The 12,833-nt window shown below is 45.5% G+C and overlaps 1 protein-coding gene across 1 annotated transcript in view; it reads right to left on the bottom strand.

Moving 5' to 3' along the window:
- Positions 1-1,178: 1,178 nt before the first annotated feature.
- DDX31 (DEAD (Asp-Glu-Ala-Asp) box polypeptide 31) overlaps positions 1,179-12,833 on the bottom strand; it is a 49,930-nt gene continuing 38,275 nt past the window's right edge. The window contains exons 19-20 of the mRNA XM_009322173.1: positions 12,233-12,413; positions 1,179-1,613 (exon numbers count right to left, since the gene is read on the bottom strand). Of these exons, the coding sequence (XP_009320448.1) occupies positions 1,466-1,613; positions 12,233-12,413 (329 nt within the window). The 3' untranslated portion in view covers positions 1,179-1,465. The remainder of the gene's footprint in view (positions 1,614-12,232; positions 12,414-12,833) is intronic.

Raw genomic sequence — 12,833 nt, 5'->3', positions numbered from 1 at the left:
TGCCGGTCCCGCACTAAACAACATGCCTGGCTTGGGTCACGGGTGGGCTGCTCTTCCTCACCTCTTTCCTCGAGGAAGACACATGCAGGCAGCAGAAAGTTGTGTTTTGGTAGGGTTTTGCACAGTTTTCAGATGCGTACTGCTTGGCGCTCGCGTTATAGGAGGCGCTGGGAGAAGCGCAGCAAGGAAGACAGGGAGAGGGAGGTGGGTGCTCACCTGTAGGTCCCGCGGGAGTTTGTCAGTCTCCCGCAGGCCTTGGGGAGCAGCCGCTCTCCCCCACGCAGCCCCCACGCCTCGCCAACTCAAAGGGGAGCTTTGTCATGGACTTCGCTAGAGCTCAGGTTCCATTTCACACGCCGGGCAATGGAAAATGAGTGCCTGCCTCGGCACACATGGGGCCGTGCTGCATCCCTTTTCTCAGTAGTCCCGATTCTCTGAAGATCAGCAAGAACAAGAAAAAAGGGAAAGGGGAAAAGCAAGAAGCGAAATCCATTCGCTTGGGACGTACTCAAAAAAGGCCTAGCCAAAGCAGAGAGAACCCCAAAAGCCGGGTTACCACTGGCAAGTGTTAGCAAGAGCCTGCAAAGGCTTTAATGTTCAGAGAGGCGAGACATTTCATACGTACTCTGCGTTATGTAATTAGGTGTGACAGTACGCTGCAGGCAAGGAGAAGTCTGGAGATTGCTGGATTCCACGCTGGCTCCTTCCCACAGTGACAACGTTTGTTCCCAAACTCCGGAGTTTTGACATGAAGTTTTGTGCCCATGAGCTCTGCCCCAAAGGGACCATGTGTCACTACACTGAAGAGCTCCCCGCAATCCTACCACTTGCACTGAAATGGGGGAGATTCCTTCCAGGCGGCAATATCTGACTAACGATCAGTGTTCAGGGACAGACCTTGCCCCAGCGCACACAGGACAGGAGAGAAGGTGGCAGCAATGTGGCTGCGTTACCTGAGGCAGGAGCAGAGGTGCCCCCCTGAATAATGATAGGGGAAAGGGCAGCCTGCCCTCTCCTCTTAAACGTGCTCCTGGACCACCTCCTCTGCCGCTACTGTTTATCTGGTTAAAAATAAGCAAACAAACAGATTGTGGAGTGTTTCTACAGGTCTTTTAAACAGGGAAGCATCTCCTGTCGGAGTACACTTGTCTCACTTTCATGTTACACAGACAGCACATTTCTCTGAAAACCATATTTAACCTTTTTTATTTTTCTTGCAAAAACCACCTCAGAAACGCGGTGCGTCTTCAGGAAGCCACATTTAATTGCAGCAGTGCAACAGGACACGCCTGGATTCGATTCCATTTGGACCTATGGAATGAGGGGGAGGAGGCCAAGATCCCCAAGATCCCTCCCATATTTGCCTGATAAATTGAAACGCTCCTCAGTTGATTTGGCAGGTCACCCTGACCCCCGGCTGAGGTGCTCAAGCAGGTTTTGCAGCCAATGACTGGAAGGTCCCGGCTTATGTTGGAATCTGCTGGTTGCCAGGTTTTCTCTGTTTTTTCTTCCTCTTGACCTTGGATACACCAGTGTCCATCCCACTGGAATATTCAGATCGCAAGATCTCAGCAAGGCGATGTTTGCTGTGGGTCTTCTTGAGAAGGTCAGACCTGGGCAGAGGGAAGAGAAGAGGAATTAGATTTCCTTCTCTGAAATGCTGCTAGGTGGGTTACTTATTTTACAGCTGTGGAAAGTGACATTTGCGCATTAGCAGAAGAACAGCTTCCTTTTCTTGAGGCTTGATTTGAAATTCTGTCTCATGCAAAATTAGATATTGTTGTGACAGGTTTTCACAAAGGTGGCAAAATATCATGCCGTTTTTAAAAGCAAGCCTTTGTTCTGTACAAATGCTCTTGCAGGGGTGGCGGGGAGAAGGAGGGAAGGTTGTGCGCTGAAGGCTGATGAATTAGGTGACACAGCAGTTTGAAAATTATAATACTAATAAATAACCTAACAGCCTTAAGACATTGAACAATGGAAACATTTTATAAACAGAGCTTAAATCCAGAGCTTGAAAACACAAAAACCCCAAACCAACAAGCAAAAAAAAAAAAAAGTCAGGAGTTTAAACCCAACAGACTCTTTTCTTGCAGTGTCCTGCAGACATCACGTGCACCTTACAGCCTCCCTCTCCAGAGACTGACTTTTGCAAAGGTAGCTGCATTCTGCCCAGCCACTCAACATGGATCTTCCTGTAGCCCTAAACTGCCAGCTATAAATATAAAAACCCACTCAGCATTTTTCCACCACAAGTTATGCCACTGTCCTGCTCTATGACCTTGGGCAAATCTCATCCTCATTGCTGCTATCACCCTTGCCTGTTTAAACTGCAATCTCTTCAGTGCAGGACCCGTTCCCTACCATGTTCCCGTGGTCCTGGGCACAACAGGGTATCCACAGCTATTGGTGTCTGCACATCCCACTCTCTTCTTTAAAATAAAAGGACCAGTAGCAGATCTCAAAATTTTCCAGAGAAGTGAAATCTATCTGTCAGAGATAGATATTCTGTCAGAGACAGAATCTCTCTGTCCCTCTAAATATGACAAGGGAATTGAACAGAAGCCCCACATCCATGCCAGCGTGCATTTGTGACAGTACACGGACCTCAGCAGTCCTAAAGGTTGCAGCCTTATAGCACTGCCTCTCCTAGTTCCTTCAGGTATCCAGAACCGTGCTGGGGATCACAGAGGAAGGAAGCATTTTTGGCTGCAGCAACAGATCAATCCATTCATTAGGCCAAACACACAAAGAAGGGAAGGGAAGCAAACTCTTGGCTGTCTGGGGTATTTGCTTGCCCCCTTTTCCACAGCTTGTTTTCCACCCCTGTGTAGGTTTCATGGCTGGAGTGGGTTTGGAAGGATGGATCAGAATGATAAGAAGGATGATGTGATGATTACCTCTGAAAGACGGTTTTCCCTAGAATGGAAAGCCTGGAAGACGCAGGCGAGAAGACTCTGCTACCTTCGGCATAGTCTCCGTTCTCACACTAATTAAACATTCAAGCTCTGTGTTGGCAGAAGGGCTGGAGACTGGATATACCGGAGAAATAAAACGCACAGCCGCCACCTGGTTTGAACCCACAGAAGCTAAGGCAAAAAGACAGAATCAACTCAAAAGCCACCGTACAGCTAATGAAGCAAACGTGCCGTTGGTAACGCCGTACCTGCAGTACCTCCACAGCAGACGTGCCTTGTCCACCTGCCTTCCTGAATGCACAGGCCACAGCAGCACGGAGGGATGCTTGTGGGTGCACGCGCAGCGGCCAGGCCAAGGTGTGCCCTCAGCCAGCCCAGCTCTGCTGCAAAAACTTTGTAGTGCAAGCTGTATCCTCTGCTCAGTCCCCTCCATCACTTGATAAAGTTTCTATTTGACACTTTCATTGTGTCTCCAAGCATTTACTACAGTAATTCGAGGGTTACCAAGCAACAGATCAGTTTACTTAACAACAGGGAACTATCTGCTGCAAAAGAACAAGTAATCCACCAGTAGCTGCCGGCCTGAGTTTCAGCTCAGCAGGGAGGTTGTCCAACACTTTCATTACCAATCAGGTGAAATCATTGCCCAATTAGTAAATCAATACTCCCTGCTGTGGTGATCAGCAGCACGCAGAAAAGCAAGGATGCAGGGAAAAGCGAGGTTTCTCCCTCTAATCAGGGCCACAAAAATCAATGGAGCTGTGCTGCGGAACCTGTGCTAGTCACTGAGAGAAGAAAAGCAGCTGTCAAGGTTCTGTTTAACCGCAAGATGGAAGAGCCACAGGCAACAGCAACAGTCTGCAGTGACAGCACACCAGGAAAAGGGCACCAGGTCAGGATCCCTGGCCGGATTCCCATTCCAGTTGTAAACCTGTAAATGTCCCTCTGCTCAACTGGTGAAAGTCTCTGGGGCTCTGCCACAGCAGTCAAGATAACATCGGCGAGGAAAGGCGCCCTGTGGTTATGAGACAAAGCCCCAGAGAACAGAGCGAGACCTTGATACTCACCCTCTGAGCATCCTTGGGCAAGGTATTTAATCTCTTTGAACTTCATGTCCATTCTCCCACCTCATAACCCGGGATGACTGCATTTTCCCTGTTGCTGAAGGCTGGTGTGATATTAATTTGAGAGAGCTGTGTGGTGATACTGGATACTGTGGCAAAAAGGTTCACAGAAAGGCTGTAAATGTAAGACGCATTTGCAACACAGACACAACCCATGTTCCCATCACTGGATAAACACATGGATTGTCAGCATCTCTTTCTGTGATCTCATGTCTAGATATCGTGCTATATTGAGCCCTAATGAGAACACATCATGTTGATAACGGGCAGAGAAATCCCCAGCCCTTTAAATCCCTCCCTCTAGACACAACAGTCAGTCTTCAGGTGGGGAACTACAAAATAGTGCAGCTAAGGGGAACTTGCAGGGGAAAAAAGATTCACTAATGACTGACCCATCCCAATGTGCTACAGTGCCAAGATTTCAGCAGGGCTTAAAGGAGAAAGGAATGTTCAAATGGATGAGAAAATAGCCACTTTTATTAGCTGGGGGAAAATGAGACAGGAATAGAGAAGTCATAACTCAGAAAATGAAACAGCCCCAACACGGGAGTTAGGAAGAAACTGTCCCTGAATACAAGCTAGTTGACTTCTCTGTGTTACTGTCCAGCACACTGGGTGTTGAGTGCTGTGACATATTGGATGCCAGGCAGAAGCACCGCTGGACTACTACTCTTTTATACTAGATATGGGGTATCAGGACTCCCATAAAAGACAGATGGGAATTGGTAAGTAGTCAGAGGAGCCAGCAGAGATGAGTTAGCACCACCTTCTATCTGCAAGTGGGGAACACATCATCCCTTCATTTGCAAGGCTTACCCCTAGACGCAACCGCTGCTTTGGGCTTTATGTTCCAGGTATAGGGCAAAAACCATATCACCCCAAGATCTATCTAATCACCTCATTATCAAGGGGAGAGAACGGTGCTTTGCACAGTGAGGAAGGGAAGGCAGAGATCCTAGTAATTGCTTGGCACGGTCTGAGAAAGCTCCCCTCCTCCTCATGGAGACAGAGGAAGGAATAAAAGACCCAGGTTTACAGCTGCCTGTGCACATCTGTAATTAAGCTGCAACCTCACAAAAGCTGGTATCAAGAGCCTCAGCAGAGAGACAATAAGGAAACAGAGGTACCGTTCCCAGATGACTTTGTTATATTCTGAAAGGTCAGGAAAGACCAGGCCAGAGACAAACTTTTAAAGACAAAAAAAGCTCTGTCCTCCTCCAGAAAACTGGAATGATTTTTATTCACTCTTTAAACATGAGAAACTCATGAATCTTGCTAAATACATCACTGAATGATGAAAAGGCAGGAGAGGAGCATCTGGAAGAAACAAGAGAGAAAAAGTGTCCAGCAAAGGAAAGAGAATAAAATTCTTCTTTCCTTTTCTTCAGTTTCCTTCTACCTCTGTCTGCAGAGCCACCCCAGCATGCTGCTCCCCTTCCCCACCCCGCTCAGGAGCCGTAGTGGTCCGCAGGGATGCTGGTGTTGCCCAACCCTCCACCTCAGAGGAAATCCGAATGATTTGGACCAGTCTCCCTTTTCTGGCCCGTTGACTCTCAACTCTGCTTTGTTCAAGAGTATCAGAAAAGATTCAAGGCAAATCTTTTTTCACATCATGGGAAAAACCCCAAAACCTGAACAGGTGAATGCAGCATAGGTGATTAGCTTGAAATCCTCCCTGTTGTTTCCAGCTCTGTCTTCTGCTCTGCCACACGATACTAACTCACCACAGAAGTCCCGCCTAGCTTACATGCAACACACCTTCAACACACTCAGTTTGTGACTTCCACACACCTTGGGTGATCGATGGCTTTGCGAGCTCCGAAGACACCATCTGCTGAATTCCACAATCACTAACAACACGATGGTAGAGTAACAGAGACTATACTACAGCAAAAAAAGCCCAAAACAAGACAAGTGTACTGAACTAAGCTTTGAAGATGTTCAACAAAGCTGAGATCCTGTGGACAGCTCCGAGGCACAAACAGAAGAGGAAGAAAAGCATACACAAACTGTTCTGTTTCTATATAACATCCCATTCATCTCTCAGGCATTACTGATAAGATCGTAGGAATGATCAAGTTTCACCAGCTGATTTCGTCAGATTGAATTTGTTACAATATGCAAACCATGATCCTGGATGTGGAGACTCTCAAACATTCAGGTATGAAAGGACCAAGTGACAGCAGTAAGAAAAGGAATGAGTACCTGACACCGCTTTCATTTTCATTTCAAAATTCTAATACGTTTGTTTCATTGACACATCTGCTTCATTACAGAACATATACATGCATGGTTTCTTGATATCATTTGATGGCTCAGAAGATGCCTCTGCTAGTCTTTTTACCTAAATGGTGAGTGAGCTTGTTCTTAGAGATGTCTCCTTCAACTTGGTTGGCATTGCTGTCTGTTCCTTTGTCTTGAGCTGTGCGAAATGCTGGTGCAATGCAGTGCAGCAAGTGTAGCGACCTTTAACCAACTCGCAGCATCTGCAGCAACCAAAGGCTCCCAAATCGCTCCAGCTGAGGAAGAAGGAGTATAAAGTTCTGACGCACAGTCCCAGAACTCACGGTGTGTCTTTGGAGGAGACAGGAGTAGGCTGTTTCATTTATCAGAAAACATTTCAACATGGATCGGACTATCAATCTGCCTGACAGCATCTCCAACAGCTCTTTGAAATTGTGCCAGCAACAGAGCTGGGTTACCTCTGGGCCAAGGCTGCTGCAACACCTGCTTTTTCTACTTACAGTGTTGGATGAACCATCTGCAGCCAACACAACCCTGTTTGGGTTGGTTTTTCTGTTGCTGTTTTTTTTGCAGAGTGGGGGCAAGAAATTCATCAGCAATCCTACACTGCTTTCGACAAGTCAACAGATGGCCTAGGTACTCTGTTATCAGCTGATGCAAACACTAGCTTGAGAAGATCAAGGAAAATTATTATCCGGTCAGACTGAGCATCAAGCGCTGTTCCAGAACAGTCAGAGCAGAGCAGTCTTCCTGCCGAGACATGCTAAACAGTAAAGCCCACCTTACCCCTACTGAAGTCAGCTGTATTTCAGCCACACAGAAAGAGACAAACCCCCACAGCTTCACCTTCACTACCATCCCTTAGTCTTCGCCCTATGGAGAAAGGATGAAAGCACTACTGGGAGGCTGGGAACCTCCCAGGATTCTTGCTTCTGTCAGGCTCTTTCCCAGCCTAAAGGACAGAATATATTTCAGTTAGAGAGAGCTGATCATTTTTTGGTGCGTACCAAACAGCACAGAGGTTTTCCAGCTCCATGTGCAAGCACTACTAGCTCGCTCAAAGATGGAGCAAAAGCTCTGTGCTGCGGCTGTGGTGGAACAAGACAGTAATCAAGGGCATTGCTGTATGCAGATAACAATCAGAGGGATTATACAATTATAAAACTTTAATTTCATAACAGGACTTTTTTATAACATCATGATGTGGTAAGCAGGACTCATCTGTGTCCCTGAACTACCTTCATGAAGAGTGATGGCGATGTTTCCTTTCACAGCAGCCATGTCTCTTACTCTAATTTTTGGATCCATTTGCACTCCAGTCCATTAATACGTGCTCTTACCTGAGCTCCAGCCTGGCTTTCTAGAGCAGACTGCCCAAACCAAGTGAAATTCCTAGTGGGCAGAATTCCAAACTTGCATTTTGACTAATTAAGTGATATTAGGAAAGCTGTAAATGGCACACAAAAACTGGCAGGCAAACTGCTTCTAATGATTAGACAATTGCTGTGCAGGGAGACCCAGCTGCAGCCTTGATTCGCAAGCCCTGTCAATAGAAGCATTAGTCTTTCCAAAATTGTCAATGCCGAGACATCGAAAGTGGAATCAAGGATACAAGGTAGGGGAGAAGGCAAAAGGCTACTAGCTTTCACCCAAAGGAGACTGCTGCCCTAGCCATGCAGAGGAGGATACACAGGGTTACAAGGGAGATTTCCCAGCAGGAGTCTAATTCTGTCTGACCACTAACGCTGAAGAATGAATTAGCACAATAATCTTGCAGCCAAAACCTTAAAGGCGTGATGATATCCATTTTCAGAGCAATAGCAGTGTAATAATGATGTAAATCAATCCCATCAAACAGAAGCATCCTGGACACCTTTTCTTGATCCCATTTTAGAGACGGGTTGGACTTAAACTCTGAAGCATGAGGGGATTTTCACCTTAATTTTTATACTCATTTTTTGCACATGCTGTAGCAACTGTGAATATACTCGATACTCATATGTAAATTCAATCTTTCTGAGCATTTCTGGCTTCAGAGACATCTTGTAGCAATGAGTTCCACAGAATCTATCAAATGTAAAGATTTATCTCTTCCTTTGTAATGGCATGAATTCACAAACAAGGCAAATTAAGCTGCAACTCCCCATTACAGTGAAACCCTTTGGGGACGTACACCAGTCTTCCAGAGTTCAGAAGGAAAAAACAGACCATCACTCGCCACAAAATCCCATAAAACACCACTGATCCAAAATGCAAAAGACTGAGTAGCACAAGGATGCTTGGTGGAATGGCAATAGGTCTTTGGCACCTGCATTGCGAAAGAATCAGAAGACCTGTCTATCTGGCACGTCAGCTACTTCCTGTGCATGCTGCTTCTCTGCAGTGAAGGAAAGACAGTTAATCCCTCAATGGAAGTGGGATCAGCTTCCTTGCATCCACCCTTCAGTAAAAGCATGAGCCCAGACACTTACTAAGCTGATGTACTGTAACTTAATACACGGTATCTGGTTCGTGTGCTCATCTCTTACCTAAATACAGCATTTCAACTTTCAAAAAAAATCACGAGCAATTATTTTTCCATCTTCAGATCGGGTTTTGCAAGAACCACTACAGCTAAGGGGACAGTCGGTTTGCACAAAGAGGTTTAAAAAATACATGAAAGTTTTACATGTGCGTTCAGAAGGAGAGGGCTGCTTCCACATTTCAGCACTGAACCATCACACACCTGGCTGCTCTGTCTTCCTGTCTCACCTTCCCCAAGCAGGCTCTCTAAGGAGGCACTAAGCACAAAAGGAGACTTCAAAAGAAATGAAAAGTTTTCTTTGTCCTCTTAAGGCAACATTTAATGATCGCCTCTGCCCCACTTTCAACCTGGACTGCCTGTTCTTTATTCTCTGGGCAGGTGCTGAGAGATGAGGCTTTAGTGAGCAGACTGATTAAAAACAAGTATCGGATGTTTGGAGACAACGTGTAATATGACAACCAACACTCGTGGTATCACGTGAGAAACACAATTAAAAAGATTGCTCTGTGACTATGCTGTTATAATTTCAAGCCTTGCATTTTACAATTAAAAAGCATTTGTCTTCTAAATGGCAGGCTAAATTCTGCTTTCTGCTTTGTCAGTGTGAAATCAAAAGCAATTCTCGAAGTTAACAGCCCTATCTTGAATTTATGCTAGTGGAGACTGAATTTGAATCTATATTCACTTTCGCTAAACTATCCTATAAATACTAATATCTCTTCTCGCTTTGTTTTTTTTTTTAAGCACACACAGAGAAAGTTGATTAGAAACAAGTTTCACAGGCAAGAACAATTGTTGCACGTCACAACTTTGGCTATTTCTGCAGGGTCTTAACTTTCCAGATGCTCCCGGATTTGAAATCTGGAGCTTGAGCCGTGATGAACCTGTGCAAAGTCTGCCCACTTTCCCTGAGCTGCAATTATATGATCCACGTGCAAATGAGCTTTCAAATCACTCTCAGATCATTTGTTCTAACACCTCCACATCCCCCAACCCCACGCGTCCTGTGCATAAACTACCTACTGTATCTTGAGCTTGTCTGTACTATAATAGGATGAAGACTTGGGGAGGAGGAACGCCATCTAAAAGAGGTTCGTAACAAGGGAAAAAGTAGCTCTAACAGAGTAGCAACATCATAAGAACAGAGAGAGGCATTGTTGCAGGCCAAGTAATCCTGTGACACGCTACTGTCAGTCATAGCTTGACACCCTGCTGGGCCAGCAAGACATCAAAGCCCACCCCATACCATCTTACATGCTCTTTATCGGCTAATCAGGCTATTCTTCCTGAAATAAAGCTCCGTTAAATCCCCTGCTCACAGGGGCATTCCCATCCTGTTGCCCATCTGCTGGTGGGGGTCAGCTGAAGCAGGAGGCAGATCAGTGGCCTGTCCCTGGTGGCTTCTCAAAGCAGGACAATGTGGTCTCCAACTTTTTATTTTAAAATCCCTTCCCCTTGCATTTTTTTTTTTCCAAGATATGTACATGTACAAGAGATGTCACCAGCCCAGGAACAGTTATGTGGATTAGTGCTTTAATTGCACAGCTAACGTTTGCTAATGGAGTTTGCAGCAACAATTACACAGAAAGAGTCACAACTGATACTGATAAAAGAAAAAAGATTTTTCTCCTTTGAATTATTGCAGTGATTTTACTGGCAAGCCAGAGGTTCGTATCCTGCCGTTGTGCTAGGGAAGACAGTGAGCCCTTAACATTGTAATCTCAGAAGGGAGGATTATCTATCCTGTGGAACCAACGCAAAGTAGCTAGGACCAGACACACTGAGCACCTTCAGCTCCATTTCAAGTGGAGAAGAGGATTCAGGTCTCTGCTCCTACAGAAGCATCAGGGAGTCTCAAATTCCTTACACAGGAAAGGAGTACCCAGGAACAGCCCTGTCCGCACACCAGAGGGGACAGAGCTGTAACTCTAGGTTTGCTACAGACTCTTCCTGGGAGAGATCCCCCATGATTTTGCAGAAATGCTTTTGCCAGAACTATTTAAATCTACAGGCCACAGAGCACAAGTTTGTAGAAGGATAATTTCTACCAACAGATCTGCTTTTTGATTTGGCCTTGGACTTACGTAACTACAGTCAATCATATAATTAATAACTAGAAAAAAAAGACACTGCAGTCCTCCCCTTTCCTTCAGGTACTAAGCTAGTGTCTTCTTAGGGAGAAGAGTAAGTAGTCCAAGCTGCAGCTGACCATTCTGAGAGGATGGACACAATTTGTCCCATGGCAAATCTGGCAGCCAGGGAACTGCTGGTGGAACTGCAGGAGAAAGCCTACAAAAGACTGCCTGTCTAGTGTAGAAAAGGTGATAAAAAAGGCCAGAGGAGGCCACAAAAGGCCTTTAAAGACAGTAAGACACATACTTTGCTCCTGATGCAGTGGTATTTGTCAAGGCCAGGAAGGAAGAGACTATCTTGTGAGATAAATCAGCACTCATACAGCCTTGCTCATAATGTGCAGGACAGTCAACTTCAAATTTGAGAAGCGAAAATATTCATTTCTCTGCTATTTCCTTGATGCTTTTATCATCCCATGCCCTACACCAACAGCAAGTACTTAGGAGCACTTTCCCTAGACAGGGATGAGGACAGAGTTACTACTGCAGTTGATCCTGAGCCAGGGATCATAGCTCTCTGTAGGACCATGCAACTGGAAGTGGGGATGTGAATGGAAAAAACCTGGCAGCGTCTACTATGGAGGTGCTTGGCCATGATAACAGGACTGCTGCTGGAGCTCTAGCAACCAAGACCTGCGCAAGAAAGAGAACCACTCCAATATATGGGAAGTCTCACGCTTCGCTCTGGAACACTGCCTGTACCCTTCCTCATCCTTCAAGGCAGCTCTCGAGTGCAGTATAAATAAATAAAAATTAGGCTGTTTCTGCTCATAAGACTCATAGAAGATGGTGTTTTTCAAGTGCTCAGAAAATGGAAAAGCTGCAGCAAAACCCAGGCTAGTCTATGCAGGTGCATCTCCACACTTAGCAGCTTCCTTCAAAAAAGAGCATCTTTATCAGAAGTCAAACTACAAAGTGAACTGCTTGTTTTTGTTTTGTTTTTTTTTTTTTTTAAACTGAATTCCCACTCAAATCTTCAACGAAGTTAGTTTAGTAAATGTGTTTTTTAGGCTCTCTAAAGCCATTAGAAAAAGGGGAATGAAACAACAGCTCAGAGAGCAATGCAACCTAAGCCAATGACTCAACATGATTTAGCCTCTCAGGAACAATCACGCATGACCTGCCCACAGCAGGGGGGTTGGACTAGATGATCTTTGAAGGTCCCTTCCAAGCCAAACCATTCTATGATTCTACGATTCCTGGAGCAAGCACAACAACCTTGAGGAGCAAAGCACACCATAGCTTGTCGTGTGGTGTTCCTTGGCTCAGGAACATCAAAAGTTGGCCTACCTTTTTGGTCTTGGTTTGGTTTTCTTCTTTGAGCCTGCAGTTGGAAGAGCAGTCAGGTTCTGGGGGGCATCTCTCATGCCAAAGCTCTTGGCCACATGACCCAGGTGGAGAGATTTGATGTGGAAGATGTGCTTGAGGTTCCTGGGATAGGTGGTATAGGCACAGAGGAAAGACTGCAGTGCTGAGGGGGGGAGAAGGAGAAAAAAAAAACGTTAATCTGTTTGCTACTGCATTTTTTTATATACACACACACACACACACACACTCTTCTTAAAGATTCAGCTGTTCCAGCTGAAAGGACATCGGTCTTGTCCTTTGGGACACCTTCTGGTCAGCAGCTGGTAGAAAAGGTTGGTATGTTAAAAAACTGTGAAGGTTGTATAGTACTAGTACAATCCCGAAAGGAGAAGGTAGGTGGTGGAGAAGCGTTAGGAACTGAAACAAAGCTACATTAAGTTGCATTAGGTTTGCCTCTTGCAAGGATGCCCTTCTGCCAGAAAGGGTGATGTTTGTAGCGCATCTCGTAAAAAGAGTCACTGACATCAAATGGTAGCAGATAAGGGGAGAAGGGGAATAGAGATACAGGGATGAAGAGAGGGAA

This window comes from Pygoscelis adeliae, unplaced genomic scaffold (assembly GCF_000699105.1).
Source record: "Pygoscelis adeliae isolate BGI_AS28 unplaced genomic scaffold, ASM69910v1 Scaffold114, whole genome shotgun sequence".
In the NCBI taxonomy this organism is placed as follows: domain Eukaryota; kingdom Metazoa; phylum Chordata; class Aves; order Sphenisciformes; family Spheniscidae; genus Pygoscelis; species Pygoscelis adeliae.
Note: the sequence above shows the minus strand (reverse complement) of the source record. Positions and strands in the feature narration are given on the sequence as shown.